The sequence below is a fragment of the Neofelis nebulosa genome, chromosome 15, assembly GCF_028018385.1.
Source record: "Neofelis nebulosa isolate mNeoNeb1 chromosome 15, mNeoNeb1.pri, whole genome shotgun sequence".
NCBI classification, from domain to species: Eukaryota; Metazoa; Chordata; class Mammalia; order Carnivora; family Felidae; genus Neofelis; species Neofelis nebulosa.
In genome coordinates, this window is record NC_080796.1 from 34,247,145 (window position 1) to 34,266,338 (window position 19,194).

At 50.3% G+C, this 19,194-nt stretch overlaps 1 protein-coding gene across 1 annotated transcript in view; it reads right to left on the reverse strand.

Annotated features, from left to right (window-relative positions):
• Positions 1-19,194, reverse strand: part of LHX4 (LIM homeobox 4) — a 46,525-nt gene that overhangs the window by 23,851 nt on the left and 3,480 nt on the right. The window contains exon 2 of the mRNA XM_058700637.1: positions 6,216-6,387. Within this exon, the coding sequence (XP_058556620.1) occupies positions 6,216-6,387 (172 nt within the window). The remainder of the gene's footprint in view (positions 1-6,215; positions 6,388-19,194) is intronic.

Here is a 19,194-nt window from a genome sequence, read left to right on the forward strand (position 1 = left end):
CGTGAAGCGGCCTTCTATCCCACTGGGTCCCCACAAGTGACCATCTCTGCCCGCCAGGCAGGTGAAGGCCTCGGGGACAGAGAGACACCCCCAGAGACACAAGAAGTTTAGACAGGAACCCCCTGGAGTGGCAGTCACTCTCAGAATGCCTCCAAATCTTCCCCCAGGCTCCCTGCTGCAGATATGAGCACAAAGCCCTGGTGGTCAGGGACACAAGCCTGGAATGTTCTCGAAAGCTGTGCTGCTCTCTCTTTGATTCCGTAGCCCTGTTTGTTTTCACACTGTCGTAATTGCTGGTTTGTTTCCCAAATCTTCACATAAATCCCCACGGCATCTTCAGCCTGTGGTTTATTCCCAGCACAATGTAGTGTGCCCTCCGAGCTCTGCCAGGCTACCCTCATCTCCGCAGGACGTTAAATGTCACCTCAACAGGAAGGTCTCAAAGCTGAGGGCTGGGGGCGGGGAGGAGGGAGGCCAGGAGAAGCCAGCCCAGGCCTAGCCCCGAGGGAGGGCTCTGACAGCCTGGCCCTCCAGGGCTGCAGGTCAAGTGGCCACACGTCGAGGCCAGAAACCCAGAGACACTGGTAAAGCAGCCAGCATCCTGCTAGACATGGTTTCCATGCTATTTCCTTCCCATTTCACGACTCTGCGCTCCACAATGAGCGCCTTCTAACAGTAAGGCAGTGAGGTGCAGAAAGGCCCGGTTACTTGTTTACTGACAAACAGCTAGCACAAGACAGGACAGGAATCCAACCGAGCACCGTCTGGGTTCACTAAACCCCTCTGTTCATAAAATAACTCCCTTTTGTGAAATGCTCCTGTGTGCCAGGTCTTCTAAAGCATGCACTATTAACATTCCCATTTTTTCCTGAAGAGGACAGTGGAGTTCAGAGATGTTAAGGAACCTGCCCAAGGGCACCCAGTTCCTGGAGCAGAGAACCTGTGCTATTCACTGCACTTCAGAGTAAGAGAGCTGCCAAGCCCCTCCCAGGACCCAGTCAGTGAAGAGGAGGGGACCCAGAAGCTCTACTCCCAGACTCCTGCCCTCCCCAGGCCCTGGTCTCTTTGTAAGGAGATGGGGACCCGGGACGTACGGGACACGCAGTCCAGAAAGGACTTGCTTAGCAAATACAACAGAAAGAGCCGTTGGCTCCTCAGCTTGTGATTCATTTGTAATAGCCTCAGAACCACTGCATTTAGTCAACTCCGTGCCTCTCCTCTCGGTCTCAGACTTTTATTTCCTGTGGAGAAAGGCAGCCAAGGACCCAGGAGGCAAAAACAACAAACAACAGCAAAGATCAGCCAATGTTACCGAGCAAGACAGAATTCAACAGCTCCAAGAGAAAAATGCAACAACCACAGAGTACAACCTTCCAACAATACTTCTTTCTTGGTCTGTGCACACATCAACATCGCCCTCTGCTGTCAGCCACCAGTATTATCACATCTCGTGGGCTGAAGGCTGATGGAAGGCTGACCTCACCCCACTTCTGAGGTATCACATGCCTGCGGCAGGGTACTCTTCACATGACAGTCTCCATTCGAAAACCTTCACGCAAGATAAAGGATACCCCTTGGAGTTACGCGAAGCAGTGGCCCTTCCCCTTGTTATGGGCAAAGAGATTTAAAATATTGATCCTGAAAATTAGAACCACAATGCTGATCAGTGAAGTCAGCGCCCCTCTGAGCAGGGCTATGGGGCAAGTATCTGAAAAGGACAGTGATTTTTCTTTCCTTTTTCTTTTTCTTCGAGGAGCATAGAGCAGAGAGTCTCCCTGGCTCCCACCAGGCCTCTTCCAAATCCCGCAGCTGAGAGCATCCTGAGGTCTGACAAGTGAATTCAAGCTCATGGCTCCGACCTTCCCTCTCACCAGGCTTCCGGAAGTGACTCTGGCGGCCTCCTGCGGGACAGGAAGGGGCTTGGGGCTCCGGGAACTGCTCTGCCCCTCTCGCCCTGCCTCGTATTCTCTCTCTGCTCACAGGTACCCTGTGCACCATCTGAAAGCAGGTGCCTGGTGATGTTTAATGAACCATAATGAGGAGGGGACCACGGGCTCTGCAGCCAGGTTACAGCCTGAGCCCCAAGTGGGCAGTGGATCCCAAGACTCCGGCAGGGGGGTGGTAGAGGGGTGAAGCCAGTCTGACCCTGGAGGACTGACTCCCTCAGTGTCCTCGCCCCGCACTGTGACCTGCTATACCAAATTGCACCTGCGGCTGTGTCTTCCTGCACCGAACAGCCACAGTCCCCAAGAGCCGTGTGGGGCCTGACTGCCCGTGAATCCAAGTGTCTTCCCTGGGCGGCTTCAGAGTGGCCCAATCTTCAATCTCCATTATCAGCGGGGAGAATCACCTCAGCTTTTAACTTCTCTCCACACAGGGGGCCTGGGTGGCTCAGTTGGTTAAGCATCTGACTCTTGATTTCAGCCCAGGTCATGATCTCACAGTTGGTAGGATTGAGCCCTGTGTGGGGCTCTCCACTGACAGCATGGAGCCTGCTTGGGATTCTCTCTCCCTCCCTCTCTCTCTCTACACCTCCCCCACTCACGTGTGCTCTCTTTCTCAAAATAAATAAACTTAAAAAAAATTTTAATATTTATTTATTTTTGAGAAAGAGAGAGACATCGTGTCAGCAGGGGAGGGGAAGAGCGAGAGGGAGACACAGAATCCAAAGCAGGCTCCAGACTCCAAGCTGTCAGCACAGAGCCCGACGCGGGGCCTGAACTCACCAACTGTGAGATCACGACCTGAGCTGAAGTTGGATGCTTAACCGACTGAGCCACCCAGGCACCCCAAATAAATAAAACTTAAAAACAAAAATAAATTTCTCTCCACGCAGCACTTCATCTCAGAATTAATGACCTGGATTCAGCACTGAATCTGTGGCCTGTTCCCCTACTTCACAAGAGGATCCAGCCCTGAGGGTGGGTCATTTTATGAAGCAGGGCAGTCCTATGGAGCCAGGAAAGTAACTGCGACTGAATCATGGGCCTGTGCATTTCCCAGGCAGCCTGGGCCTCCAGGATTCACAGGATGTCATGTGAGGGACAGAAGAAACTGGTCACCAAGCATGCTGTAAATTCACTATGTGATCAAACCCAGCGATGGTCTGTAGACAAGGCCAGGTGCATATGCCGGGGACAGAAAAATAATACCTAGTAAGTCTTTCCTCATGCCAACAAGAAAGATCAAACAGGCGCGGGAGGAGTGAGCAAAAACAAGGCAACTCAGGGTGTCCATCCGCTGAAGAGCTGGACTCACGGCCATGGAAGAATGGGGGAGACCTTCAGAGGATAGACATCATCCCTGGAGGATACAATAGCCAGGGTCAAGGCCTGCCTGGGAAAGGGGCACCCTGCTGGGGGGCATTGGGAACCCAAGAAAGCAGTGAGGTAGGACTAGAAGAGAGGCAGGGTGAAAGGCTCTGATAGCACAATGCATCTGGAATGTTCTGTAGGCAGAGGGGGCCTTGCTGAAGGAGCTGGGGGCCGGGGTCAGTGGTGAGGTTGGATACCGGTGTGGTGGGGGGACATGTGGCCTCAAGGAAGTGGGAGGTGAGTTATGAGGTTACTGCTGAACAATGCCTTGGAAGGATCCAAATGAGGGTCATGGCATGGGGAGGCCACAGAGGCAAGAGGTCAGTGCCCTGGCCTGAGCAAGTAACTGTCATTGTTATTTCTGGTCTTGGGCTTATGACTCATAGGCCTATGCTACTCCTCCCCTAGCCTGCACCCCAGGTCCCTTCTGAAGGGACCATCTTTCCTTATCACTACTTCTCCCAAGCCCGAACCTACACCTGAGCTTCGACCACTTCCCTTTCCCAAACACTCAGAGCCAGCCAGTCAAGGTCAAGTTCCCTACCCCAGACAGGCCCTCAAAGGAGCTTCTCTGGTGACAGAGTCCTGTGACATGATCCTAATGGGTTTGCCTGCACCCCAGCCAGTGGTCTAGCTCGGGGACATCTCAGCACCTACCCTGTCCCCAGCTGGGCAAGAAGGCCATGCCCCTGGGGCGCCTGGGTGGCTCAGTCGGTTAAGCGTTGGACTTCGGCTCAGGTCATGAACTCGCAGTTTGTGAGTTCGAGCCCCGCGTCAGGCTCTGTGCTGACAGCTTGGAGCCTGCTTCGGATTCTGTGTCTCCCTCTCTCTCTGCCCCTCCTCCCCTCACACTGTCATTCTGTCTCAAAGTTAAATAAACATTTAAAAAAAAAAAAAAAGGCCATGCCCGGGGAGCTCACTGAGGCTTCCCAAAGGTACATGGACAACCAGGAAGATGGTGCACAGAACTTGGAAGCGGGGACAGCTGACCCGACCCCAAGGCCAGGCCCCGCCTACTGTGTCCTCTTGCCCCTCCTTGCTCACACGTTCACCTTCACAGGTGCACACAGGCACACAACGTTCACGCACACGAACACACACGTAATGAGATTCACTCCGTGTGGTGTGGGGCCTGCAACAGCCGCCGTGGGGCTTGGCCGGGATGTCACTGAGAAATGAATAATGAATGACTCTGGTTGCCCGCGGGGAAGGATGTAGGAGGAGGGAGCAGAACTGTGTAAATGCCAGAATGAAGGAAGCAAGGCAAGGTTCAGAGGTGAGAGAGCAAAAGGAAGACTGGGAGGACGGAGAGCACGGAAAAGACCTAGAGGGAGAGCCAGAGGCCCGTCCCTGAGTCGGAGCCATCAGGAATCTGTTGGATGTGCCTGCGCGCCTACTGCCCCTGCCCTCAGGCAGCATATGGGCACAGGCATGAACACACAGGCACGTGTGAGTGCACATGCTCACACGCACACCAAGGGAGAGAGCGGTGCATTTTTGACCCAAGTGTGATGGCGACAATGAGTGTTGCCTTCTGAGCACAAGCCTTGGAGGAAGCCCCAGTAGAAACCAAGATCACCTTTAATGTGCTTTTCAACTCTTTTTTTTTTTTTTTTTTTTTTTTTTGGGACAGAGAGAGACAGAGCATGAACGGGGGAGGGGCAGAGAGAGAGGGAGACACAGAATCGGAAACAGGCTCCAGGCTCCGAGCCATCGGCCCAGAGCCTGACGCGGGGCTCGAACTCACGGACTGCGAGATCGTGACCTGGCTGAAGTCGGACGCTTAACCGACTGCGCCACCCAGGCGCCCCTGTGCTTTTCAACTCTTATTGGGCTAATGAAATTTGAGAATCCTCAGAAATTCAAATCACCTGTTCTCTGAAATTCAACCTTGGCAGGATTTGGGAGAAACATGTCCTGGATCCAGGACTGGCATTTGTCCCCATGTCCCCTCCCTTTGTGCAGAATACATGACCTCTGAAGGAGGCATGCCGCCCCTCTGAGGCTTGCTCATTTGTGCCAAGTGTTTCCAGGCTTTGACGAGCCTCCCCAGAAGCCCCGCCCCCCTCAGCGCACCCCCGTGGGCCACCCACCCTGGGATCCGCGTCACCGATGGACACCCCCCTTCTCTTGTTGTTGGTCTTGCTGTCACCAGCTGGTCCAGGTGAGCTGAGGCACCAGCCTGAGTGCCCCGGGCAACGGGTTCCGGGAGAGAAGCCCCAGACGAAATGCCACAGAAGATAAATTCTAGAAGGTCCCCTCTCCATGACCAGCAGGATTTTTTCTGATGGATCCAACCCCAGAAGGAATTGAGGACAGTCTTAAAAGCTAACACTCAGGTGTCAGGTACTGTCCTACAGACTTTACACATATTAATCCATTCAAAGCTAATAACAGTGAGGTAGGAACTATGATCAGCAGCCACATTTTATAGATAAGTAACCAGAGGCAGAGAGAAGTTAGGTAAGTTGCCCAAGAGCACACAGCTAATAAGGGATTCAAACCCAGTCAAGGGTCTGGGCTCTTAACCGTCACATCAAACTGCCTCTTCATCATGTTTTCATTGAAAGCGATGACACTAACAGAGCCTGGCTTGACCCCGACCAGGAGCAACTCTTCCAAGCCTCTGGGGCCCCGAAGCAGCCACGAAGACTCCTCTAGATTCGAGGTGCAAAACTCAAAGCAGCCACCCTGAAAGTGGCAGGAATGATAGAGCCACGTGGCCCAAGAAACCAACACCAAGAAGGAGCATTCCCTTCAGGATTCGCCGGAATCCTTTGTCGGCCCCCCTGCAGAAGTTTGGCTCCAGCCCTCTGCCAGCTCTCTCCCCCACCCCCAGCGGGGAGAGGCAGATACAGACCAGGGCATGGGAGGGAGGCTGCACCCTGGGTTCTGGCTTACTTGAAGAAGTCTTCCTTGCAGTAGACGCTCCCGGCCCTGGAGAAGCACCTGTCCGCCAGCTGCATCTGGCAGTCTGCACACTTGAGGCAAGAGCTGTGCCAGTGTCTGTCCAGGACCTTCAGGATGAACTTGTCCAGGATATGCTGGTTGCAGCCGGCACACTGAGGGATCTCTGTGGGGAGAGGAGAGAAAGGCAGAGTGAGCCTTCCACACAGCACGGCTAACCGGACCAGACCCTGTGTGGATGCCTTCCTGTTCTTCACGATTCATGTCCCACTGGAGGGAAAGGACAGAACCCAAACCCTTAGGGCTGCCACGTATAATTGTGCAGGCTGTGCACTGCACAAAGGTCATTGGTCAATGAGGCACGTGGGAACTGAAATCCAATGCACCCAGTGTTTCCTATTAGGAGGGGAGATCCTCCCGGGGCCAGAATAATGTTTCTTTTGCAGCTATGTATCCCAGCCGCCTAGCACAGTGCCTGGTACACACGAGTAGCTCCACAGATATGTATCACTACATAAATATTGGATCAAATCCTAAGAAGCTCACCTCGAAACAGTTCACCTGCTTCTCCCGTGCACTCCAAAATATCAACAAACCAAATCTCTCCGGAATCCTACATTCTTGATTCATATCATCTTTGTCGGTGCGATATAATTTAAAAGTATTAATGTAAGGGAACTGGCCTCAAAGCACAGGGGACAAAGTTTGAACACATCTATGTAGAAAGAAAGCTCTCTCAAGTTCTAAATCATTTGTGTCTCAAACCTGTAGACAGGCTATGGGGACACTCACTAAATGACATCACTGTGTCAGACACACAAATGTCAGTGTTGGGCACAGTAACCCCCCAAACCCAGTCTGTTCCCCTTTCTGGCCTCAGCAGCTACCAACATTTGCCTGAAAGTCAGACCCACTAGATGCCTTGCCCTTTGACCCCATTCTCACACCAAAATGCCCCACGGAAACTACAGGAACCACAATGAGACAGAGATGCATGGGTCTGGACATTTGCTACCTGTCCCAGGGCGTATGGCATTTTTTTCTATCTCTGAAGTTTTCCTCTTTGACAAAGAAAATGTTCAACCAACCAGCTACCAAGTTACTTACCAAACAGCTCTGATGTCCCCAGCAAGGTACTAAGCACACAGGACAGCAACAGGAATCTCCAGCAAATAAGGGGGGATGGGTAGGACACAGGGTGGGACCATGGATTCTGGAGCCAGCCTGCCTGAGTTTGAACCCTGGCTCTGCTTTTTAACCTTCCACAAATTACTTGGCCTCTCTCTCTGCCCAGTTCTCTCATCTGTAACAAGGAGGGCCTGGGGGTGATGATGACAGCAGTCCCTGGGAGGATTGTTATGAAGAGTAAGTGAATCAATACTGTAGGACAGGGCCAGTATCCAGTAGGTGCTCAATAAAGGTTTGCTGTTACTAGGAGATAATTGCAGTAAGTGTGTGTTGTGTGTGGTGCTGCTGTAGCTGAGGGGAAGGAAAGTTAGGGACCCACGTTCATGCGCTTGATCTCATTGATCGAGAATCGCTGCACAGATGTCCCCACGCCCCTGTGGAGGCTCAGATTGTGTCCGCAAGACAGGTAGTGCTCCTCCCACTACAACGACACCCCTGCCTCTCTCCGGGACCATTAGGACTGGCCTCCCTGGAGCAGCAGGAAGAAGTCCAGGAGCAGGGGGCCTTAGCAGTGGAGACGTCTGGATAAGCAGAGAGGAGACTGAGGAGCGAGGGGTGCATGACCAGGGGCTCCCGCCGTGTGACAAGGCCAGCCTGCGCGGGGTGGGGGAGGGGGGACGACTCGTGCAAAGGCGCTCACGCAGCGCGCGGGCGCGGTTTCTCCTGCCCGCGCGTTGGCATTCGGAGCCGCCACAGCCGCCAAGCCAGGGGCTGGAGGAAGGCGGTGTGTGTGGAGAAGCACTGCTCTGGCACCATTTTGCACGCGAGAGGAGAGAAGACCGAGGCCCTCTCGCACGGAAGTGGCTCGCAGATCGGCAGGAACCCGTGCCCACCAGCCCGTCAACCGTCTGCCCGCTGAGCACCGCCGCCCGGGGCCATCGGGGACGCGGGGACACGGCCCGCTAGGGGCATCTTTGTGTGAGCGAACGGCTGAGTCCGAAGGCCGGGTACCCCGCCGGTGCCCGCGATTGAACCCTAGGAGAACCCGGAGAACCGTCCTCTGGGCGCGGGGAGTGCGCCCGCCAGCTCCCTCCCGCACCCCGCCCGGCTCCGGGGCCAGAGGGCGTCGATTCCCACCTAATTGTTGTCTGGCCTTGCCTCCAGGAAAGATACGGCTGTATTTCTCCTGCCGGCCGCAAATGCATGGGGATGAGGGCGAGGATGTGTGCTCATAAAATTTATTTCGAGCTAGGTATCTACCGGGAGCCTTAATATGATGAGTATTCAAGAGAGAATACATTAAGGCTAATGTATGCAGGGAAGGGCGGGCAGGGGAGTTTTAGAGGCTTGGAAACGGAGACAACATCACGTTTAGGAACAACACTAAAAGCAAACAGACAAGCCATCTCAGCCTCCGGCTTGCATGGATGCTCCCTGCTGAGTCCATCTGTGCTGCCCACACTGGGGGTTCTCAGCGGCCTTGGGGCCAAACTGGGGTCCTCAAGTTTGGCAAAAATGTGAGGGCCAAACCAAGGTGATTTTTAAGTTAAAAAACAAAACAAAAGCAAAAACAAAAAAACGTCTCACGCTGTATTCCAACGTAGATTTTGAGAGGGGAGTGGCATTTTTAAAAACAAAAGTAACCTAGAAATGATTTAAGAGATCCCTAATATACCAGTAATGGTAAAACCAGACATCAAGAGCCTGTCGTGAACTCTGCCAGGTCTTGGGTGTATATTACGTCAATAATCTGTACAAACTGGTGAGGAAGGTGTTGTTATCCCCATTTTACAGATGACAAAACTGAGCCTCGGAGAGGTGAAGCAAAGTGTCCCAAGTCCCACAATGGGGTCACGGGGATTTGAACCAGGAGCCTATGCTTAAGGTTGGCTAAACCCAACCTGAGAGTGGGAGGGATCTGGACATGCCTCACCTGGCTGGCTCTACCCTGTCATTTTATGGAGGGGAAATGGAGGCAGAGAGGTAGTCTCAAAGCTGCTCTGTGTCCAGTGACAAGGGAGTAGATGAGTCGCTGGCCTCTGTTGCTTCTTAACAATTGGGCAAATGGAAATGCTTGAGACACAGATTTAGATCCTTTGGACAGAGGATGCATGTGTTGTATGGGACGGACACCGAATGCCCCGAGGGTGGGAAGTAGGAGCCCCTGTCCTGCTGATCCCCTCCACCCAGCTGCAAGGTGCCAGCTTGTTGATGGCATCTGTCAAGTTCAGATTCATCCCTGCCTGTGAGGGGGTGGAGACTTGTGAACTCAGATCCCACACTTCAGGTGACAGCACTCCATGTAATTATTTTGATTAGTGTGAAATGTAAGCTATCTAGAAATTTTTCTAGGAGCAACAACACGAGCCTTTTTTAAAACCTACAATAAATTATTATTTTTAAATTCAGAGAGCCTGAACAGGACAGAGATTATGTAGGTCTCATACCAGAAATTAAGTTGTAACCAAAATTTCCAAGGAGCCAGAAGATTTCCAAATCCCCAGTAAATTCGACGTACTTTTTATGCGGTGTTTGACATCACAAAATTCCACCTTCAAAACTGGTATTTAAGCAGGCCCTTGGAGTCACTAAGACAAAATTCAATCTATAAACTCAGTTCCTGATTATGAAGAGTCATCTCATTTTAAATGAAAATTTTTATCTTATCCACACACAGGTGTTCTTTGGTGATGCTCTCTGCTGGGACTCTGCGGAGAGGAAGCTTGGTCACGCAAAGACAACAAAGCCCGTGGAACGGCCAAGGAATCCGGGGAGATGCTGGATCACACAGTACAATACACTCCCCATCAGCGAGGCCCAGAATCTTCTGTCAGTCCTACAGAGTGACATGGCTCAAAGCACAGACCTAAACACAGGTAGAGCAGCTGTATAGACAAGAAGGCTTGCCTTGACACACTTGCTCGCCATGCAGACACCTGCACCCACACTCACGTAAACACATATGCACAGTCAGATATACACACATATTCGCACCTACTTAACAGTATACACACAGACACACATGACACAAACACACATATGCGTCCTAACACACATAGAGAAACACACACAACCAGAAATGAACAAAGATACACCCTGAGACATACACAAAGGCACTCACACATACCACATTCACATAGACGCACAGACATACACATCGTTGCATATACTTAGACACACACTTTTAACACACACACTCGCGGGTACACAAGCACACATACACCACAGTACTTACACAGAGTCACACATACACATAAACCTGCACACACAAGCTTCCTCACACACAGGCTGAGGCATCGCCGTTCTGGAAAAAAAGCCAATTCTTCCGAAGTCGAGCTCTGTCTATGGAAAGGAAGCCATCTCTGAATAAGGGAGCTGTCAACCTCGAGGCCGTGAGGAAAGTGGGCATTGAGTGATACAGGAAGCTAGGGCGAAGTAGAAATGTTTTGTTCAACTATTCTTTTAGAAAACTCTTGGGAGAATTTGAAAGTTTTCAGTTCTGCTTGGAGTTTAGATCTTCAAATCTTTGGGTCTGCCAAACTGTTTATAATAAATCCCAGATCACAGTCTGCTAGACCTGGGTTCAGATCGGAGTCTACCATATATATGATCTTGGCCAAATTGTTTACAGTCTTTGAGCCCCAGTTTCCTGACCTGGAAAACAGAGATGATAACACAGTCTCTCAGGGTTGCTGTGTGATCACATCAGAGAATGAGTATAAAACACCTGGCCCCATAATACCATTGTCCAAGCTCAATGGCAGCTCCCTTTTCCATTCTCCCATGGCCAGTTGCCAACAAGATGAATTTATATACTTAAAGTACATTAAAATTATTTCATGTTTCATTATTTCTCAATATAATCTCCCCCTCCATCAATACCCTCCCCACACACAAAACACTCAAAACTCTCCTCCATCCCCTTAGTTCTAAAGCATCTGGAAGATGTATACCCCTTTCTAATCAACATAATCTCAGTATAAATAGCAGATAATGCAACATTACAAGGTTAAGTCTATTTGGCATAAAGAAATCTGGCAGACTCTTTTCTCCATAAAATGAGGGCAAATTTGCCAGACCTTGGTGCCCTCCCCATATGTCAATGGTGAGAACAGGGAGGCTAGGACCCCCAACCAGCTGAGCTCACTCCACTTCTGCTGTAATGTATGCAGGTAAGAGTGGATTGAGTTCAAATTAACAACTGAGGATTTGAGTATTTTTCTTGGAGGCATCTAAATGCCCAATGGAAAAGTGACTATTTCTTATTTGATAAGAAATGGCTAAAAAACTTTTCTTTGCCCATAACCTTAATCTACTTCTTCATGAAGGGAGCTTATAAAACCCATAACATGATGCCCAGCCCTCAAATCACCTAAAGTCCTGTGGTATGGGCATGACGGGCTTATTTTTCAGAGTGGCCCATCCGAAGATGGATTCCATTTGAAATCCCCAAATTCCTCCATTAGTGAAGTTTTAGAAAACTGGGAAGTAGGGAGGTCAGTCGAAAGGTCTGATGTGGTCTGTGGTGGACCAGATTGCCCCCTTACAACTCCCCCTCTCCATGACATATAAAAAGTATTGTGCATTTTTATTCCCCGCTCACGTTTCTTCATTTCCAAGAAACTGCTCTCAAGGAACCAGGGGCCACCCTGAAACATTTTGGAGACGGTTTGCGTGTGTTTGTTTGATCGATTTTAATTCTTTGAAAAATGGTGTTTTCTATCTCTCATCATGAAAGAACAACAAGGCGAGGAAAAACATTTTTCCACCAAAGAGACGAAGGCTAGAAAACCACACTTGACAATAACTTCTAAAATGTATTGAAGAAAGTGCATCTTTCCGGGAAAATGAATTGGAATTTCAGATAGTTCTATCGGAACCATAATGCTGATGAATATCTTAATATTTTAAAACTAAGTTATTGTGTGCTATTAGGAATAATGTTCATTTAACCATGCCTTCAGATTAGATTAATATTTCTTAAAATTTGGACTTTGATGTTTCACCTTGGAGTCCCATGAGACTTTTTGACTGCCCTTTGGACAGAGTCCCTCTTTTTGTTTCACAATCTGACTTAACACCCTCACGCTCATGCCAAGGTGTCCCCGGCTTCTTTCAGGATAGGGGGCCAGCGTCTGTGGGAGACGCTTCTGGGGCTCCCAGTCCGCAGATCCCGGGACACTCCCAGTAGGCTCGGCCCCAGGAGCACTCCAGCCAGTGAGGGCCGCACCATCTACCAGTTGGGAACATCCTGGTCTTTAAGACTGCTCCAGCTCTGAACTTTGTCAAGTACTTGCAAATCTGCTTGCGCATTTACTCTTCCCAGAAACCCAGTAAAAGTGAGCATCTACACTTGAAAGAGCTTCCCTAAAGGGACACAGTTGGGGACACAAACTGTGGGGACACAAACTGGAGCTAGAGGCTTCTTTTCGTCTGGGACAGGTTCTGGAGAAGACTGAAGACCAAGGCTTCTAACACAAAAGCCAGTGGCTTTCGCTCCAAACCCTTTTGCTCCAAACTCCAGAAGGGAATGGTTTTTGAGCTCATCTTAAATCACATTTGGCCGATATATGTTTCCAAAAATACATGATTTTGTTTATATTTGTTAAGTTTCTTTACTGACTTAAAACTGAAAAAAAGAAGCCAAATGGGACTTAAAGAAAACACACATACAAGTGAAATACTGTGCAAAAATATTGTTTTTCTTAGAATTCTCCATTCCTTCCCCACATATAAAGGGGAGAAAACAAGAGTCAATGAATGGTAAACATTGCTGCCCATTATCTAAGGTTCCCAGAGTAAGAAGGAAGATGGTTTTAAAAAGGCAGGTTAGGGAAAGTCCGCTCTGTTGGGTCTTACTGATTTAGTCTGGGAGTGACTAATTCTAAAGTGTATCGACATATGACCACAGGACATACCAGGCATGGGACCATGCCTGCCAAAACTCAAGGCCAGCTTCTGGAATCTCCAACTCTAAGAATTCTAACAGCGGTAGAGTTAAAATTAAATTAATTAAAAGTTCTAGTACTGGATACACATTTCAAAAATAAAGCTTTTCAATTCAAAGTTGCCACCACCACCACTGACAGGAAAATCCTGTTTTCTGGTCCCAACTCCCCTTTTAAATCACCTGACAATTGTGGTGGAAGGAACCAAGGACTAATTCATCTATGCAGTCCACGAACAGGAGGTCCAGGATGCAGTTTTATATGACAAATCATGACTCTGTGTGTCTGGGCTCCCCCCCCCCCCATCCTGGCTCTTTATTTCCCATCCTCCTATTAAGGACAATTTGTTTTTACTGAACAATTTATAGCTTCCTTTTTTTTTTTTTTCATATTTTCCCCTATTCTGAACCCATGCATGTTAAAGAGACCATAACATAAATTTCCCAAATATTTTATACATTTCTTCATAACTTAGTAAGAATTATCTCATAAACAACACAACTGAAGCATAAAATTCCAATATTAATTCTTCAAAACTTAAGAAGCAAAGGTGCATTGGACATTGTAGTATTTTGTGATGGCAGTGAACTTAGAGCCACAGGAATCCTGAGAAAACCTTAATAAAAAAAAAACCTGGTATTGCATTTAAGGTAAATCATATTCTGTATTATAATTATATTTGCTTATACTTAAAAAATACATCAACCTTCAAATGGTTCATCTCATTTCTAGTTTTTCCGTGTGTGTGTGTGTGTGTGTGTGTGTGTGTGTGTGTGTACAAATGACGAACAACTAGAAAAAAGTCAGAAAAGCTTTCTCATATCAGAAATGATCACACCTAATGTTTTTTCCCTCCACTCCTCTTTCAAAATCCTTCCCCCACCCAGATCCTATTTGTTTCCTTTGGTGGTTTGGGGTCCCTTTGACTACCTCTTTTGTTCTTTTTCTGCTCAGGCAGCTCAGAAAACAGTAACCTCTTCAATATATAAACATCAGATTCAAGAAATATCCTGGAGACAATCTCGATGTTACCATTTTAAGGCTGAATGTGGATCACATTTTAATAGAAGGAGTCCTGTAGTAAATAAAATACATAATGTAGATATGTATCTGCAGGTGTGGGATTATGTTCTAAATTAGATATTGACACAGAAATAATATTCTTCAGTAGGATATTGGATATTCTCAGTAATGCAAATAAAACAGAAAAAGCCCATTAAACCATGACTGGCAGTCTACGGAAACGCTGTAGGCACATCTCTATTTCCACTCCATCTTCACATTTAGTCATTGCTAAATCTCCACAATGTATTTTTCTGATGTCTCATTCCGGAGCGGTATTCCATATGTTTGGCAATCTCTCCCTCATAACAAGAAACTTTCAATTAATTTGGCTGCAAGTTTTGTCTCTGTTAAGCCATTCCCAGAACCAATCCCTTAACCCTCTAACATTATAATTAAAGTAAATTATACTTTAAAGGCATTTGGGGGTGAGATACCACAGTAAAACATCTGTGGCTAGCCCCAGACTGTCGGAGGGAGGGCAGAGGGGAGGGTGAGGAAATCTGAGAAAAGATATCCACCAAAATAACAACAGGATTTAGATTTGCCTCCCAAGATGATTTTCCAATCCGCCGTTCATACAGTTCACCCAAAGTACATTTTCCAAGGGAGAATCAATTCTAATTTTGCCGATTAAACCCAACCTGTCCACCTACTTCCAACAGTAGTGCCTCACAATGGTTGATGTGTGCTCCATTTTGATCAGGGCTCCTATAGAGCTTAGGACCTGAAAAAAGGTAAAATCTCATCTCACAGCAGCCTCTGTTTCAGGTGACTTTTCCCTACCACAAACAACAATAGCCCAGCTGCAAGGAGGCTTTGGCTCCGGACCCAGAAACTACCCTGCCTCCAAACACTACGAAAAAGAAGGTAAGGGATCCCACCACCCTGCAGCAGGTCAGAGATAAACCCCCAATAACCCCCCAATAAACCCCCTGTGCTGTGAATTCATGCGCGTACCAGAGACCTCACAAAAGAAGGAAGGAAGAACTGAGGAAGGGAAGAAAGGAAGAAGAGAAAGAGAATGAGAACGAAGGCAGACATGTAAGCCACGATGGGATTTTACTAAAAGCAGTAGACCCTGTTTGTTTGCTCACATCTGTGCCGTGGGCCTTGTTAACACTCATTCTAAGAGGGGAAACAAGGCAGAAAATCATTACAAAAGTAAACTTGAACCCTTCCCCCTCCCGCCCCCACCATCTCCAACCCCAGTATCTGGTACTACCACTGCAAACTGCTGGTCCAGTCCGTTTCCAACCTTGCTTCCCAAAGTAGGTGGTACTATTCCTTTCACCCTGTCAACAGCTAAACTGGCTCCGAGTTTCTATGCATTCCGAAGCTTCTCGGCTCTAATCCTGATAAATTTCCCTAAATGAAAGCAATGATACAAGGACCCTCCATCGAAGGCCACCAACCCTCCCCAACCACAACTCTTCAATTTGGAGGAGACTAGTTTCCCAGCCAGAGAAATCCACCAAATATCCACCCTTGCTGACCAAAACAAGAGGCTCAAAGCAGTCTTTTTTAACAACCGGAGGGAAAGGTTGGTCCCTGTTAACTAATTTTCCATCCCTGGAGAATTGCAGGTGCAACCCTCCTCCCCTTCCTCCAGAGCTGCCTCCTCAGCAAGGGTGTCTCTCTGGGTTCTGTCTGCTAATGCGGTGCTAAGTACTCACTAATTGACTGTAGCACACAGTGAACGGGCATGAAATCCGAGGCAAATGGGAAGCTAGGACAATGGGAATATTAGGACTTGAGGCTGTCTACACCTGGTCAGCGGGGGTCAGCAGGTCAGTGTTCAGAACCTAAGACGCCCTCCGTGGGCCGTGTTTTGTCTACTCACTGGAAAGAAATTGTTTTGCCGGCTCCCTGCCTCCCTCGACCCCCACCTCACCTCCAGGAGGACTCGATTTTTAAAAAACGGACCGTGGTATTTTCAGGGCTGTAGGCGGTCTCCAAGCCTGCTTGAGGACTAGCGTTGGTCTAATCCCCAGAGCACTCAGACAACATTCTTGCCTTAACCCCCCGCTTTGTTTCTGGCGTGTCTAGAGGAAGGTACACCTAGCATTTGGTCTTCCTTCAACTTCCTGTAGTTCCCGGTTTTATCCCGTCCCGGCTTGGCTAATAATTCGTCTCCTTCCTGATTAGTTTCACCCTTCAGATCCCTTTAAAGGATATTCACTCTGCCGTCTAAAAAACAAACAAAAAAAAAGTCCCGTCCTGGATGAAGCCAACCTCTGAGGGCCCCAGACTGAAGCCGGCGCTGGGCTCCCGCCCGCCGCGGCTTCCTCCGAAAGGCAGGTGCAGCCTGCGGCCGGGGCCCTTGCGCCTTTCCCGACACACTGTGGCACCAACTACACCTCCAGGTCGAATTTAATTTACTTCATCAGCTGCCCAGGTAGAGGCCTCATCTCCCTTGAGCCCGCCACGTTTCGAGGGCTCGTCGAGGTCCGCTAAGTGCTGGGAACAGGGCCCGGAGCCGAGGCTCGAAGGCGGGCACGGCGCTCTGGGTGCCCGGACCTCGCGGACCCGCTGGCTGCCTCCAGGATCCGTGCTGGAGGAGCCGCTCCCCAAATAGGAAAAAAAAAAAAAAAAAAAAAAAAAAAAAAAAAAAAAATCCTTTCCAAGGATTAAAGTCCCGGAAAGGCTTGAGCCGCTGGAGTTGGAGTTTAGTTTTGTCTTCCCAAATGCTTGCTGAAAAATGAGTATGGGGAGAAAGAGAAGTTTCGGGTGTCCCTCGGCTGGGCACGCAGTCGACGCTCCCGCCTACCGCGCCTTTCCCCGCGGGCAGTCCTGCCACCGCTCCAAAGGGGAGCGGGAACCGGGTCGCGGGCTTGGCCAGTCCCGGCTCGCTCCGGCCCGCTCAAGATAGTCAACCGAGAAACGGACCCGGCAAGGTGGGATAGTGAAAGGGCCAAGGCGCTGGAACGCCGAATGAGGCGCGCAGTGGAGACAGAGGTCGTCCGCCCCTTGCCCCCTTCGCAGCCACGGCCTCTGTCTCGGGCTGCGGGACGTGGCGCGCGCAAAGCTGGCTCCCCCAGAAAGGCCGTCCTGTCCGCACTGGCTTCCACTAGCAAACCCTCCAACATCCAGGGCAAGCGTCGGGTGAGCGCACAGCACCCGCAGGTGCGCGGCAAACGCCTGTTGAAGGAATGTATCGCCAGTTTCCTGGGCCACCCAGGCTTGCGCCTACCCGCGGGGCGGAGGAGCTCTGCCCTGGTCGCGCCGGGGTCACGCAGGTCGCGCTCCCAGACCCGAGGACGCCGCTCCCGCCCAGCCCCGCCTGGCGCTGGTTTTCCACGAGCCAGCACTGCGGCCAAGCGAGGAAACAACTCGAGTTAGGTCCTGCTGCCTCTTCTGAGTCCCGACTTCCCATCTTCCCCGGACACTGGGGACCGCTCATTGCAGACCTTCGCCCCTCACCCGCCCTGGCTGCCCGCTCCTTGTCCGGGTGAAATCGTTAATTCCGATCCCTGAGCGCACTGGGGTCGCGCGCTGCCAAGGAGGGCTCCCCTCCGCCTTCACTGTCCTCTCTGATCCAGACGGTGGAACGCGGGAGGCCAGAGCCCAATTGCCCCTCGGGTGTCCTCGGCCACCCGCCTCCGAAAACGAGGCGCCGCCGTGGTCACCCGGCTTTCTCCAAATTCCCTTCTGGGCGGTGCGAAGCTCTGGCCCGAGGCTGGGGTGGGATCCCCGGGGTTAGGGAATCTGAATCCCCAACCCGTAAAGGCCTGAATCTGCCGGCGGGGACAGCCACCCGTCTGACCTTTAAAAGTTGGCTCACGCCTGACAATATTTTTCTGACGCGGGGAAGGAGATTTGTGGTGCCCGGGGCTGCTGTCTGAATTTCTGTATCGGAATCTGAATCAATCAATATCTCTCTGTCTCTCCATATATGTAATACATGGAGATATATATCATATAATAAATTTTTTTCTTGTTTTTCTTTCCGGCACCACCAGGGAAGGCAGGACTGGAAAGAAGCTGGAATCGCTGCTCCAGAGTTTGAAAGAACTCCTGGCCCCCGGGAAAGGAGTCCATTCCTTCCCTTAAGAAAAGGACTGCAAAGAAGAGAGGTTCGGGGGCGGGGATTCTGACTCGATCGGTGCTGCAAGATTTCCCCCCACGCTCCCTGGAAGGGAAGAAAGGGTGGTGGGGCGTCCTAGAGAAGTTCTTCACCCAGATCCTACCAAATACAAAAGCAAATACCCTTTTCCCACAGCTTCGGGGTTCGCAAGAGCTGCAAGAAGTAGATATTTTAGGAGACAAGGGTGGGACGGGGGATGTCCCAGACATGTTACCCATCTATCACTCCGCGCCTGGACCTGGAGGATTTCCCCTTCCTCCCGCCCGGGTGGGCCAGCTCTCCAGTCAGCAATCCGGGGGCCGTCGGGGGCCGTTGTCCTTTCGCTCGGTGCCCTGGGAGACTGTGTGGGAAACAGGCCCAAACCGAAAGCAAGGGGTGGATAAAACGCCACCTCCCTGTATGTCCCTTACTGTTCCGCGGCGTCTTGGCGTGCAAGAGGGGCCAGCAGGGCCCGGATGCGTGTGGAAACCGATGATTTCAGGGAGCAGACAGGTTCGGAGGAAGATCGGGAGGCGATCACCGCATCCAACGCTGCCCCCCCCCCCCACGCCCTGGGTCGGGAGCTGTGAGAATTCAGACCTTGGTGTTCTACAGCCCGGAGGGAGGGGGAAGACCTTGGCATTAGCAGTTTGTGCCCAGAATTCCTGAGAGACCCGCGACCCTAATTGTGGGTCAAGTAGCTGGGATCCGCTAGCTTAGAACAGGGTCCCTTTCTGAACCTATCCACCTGGCTGGGGGAGGGGGGGAA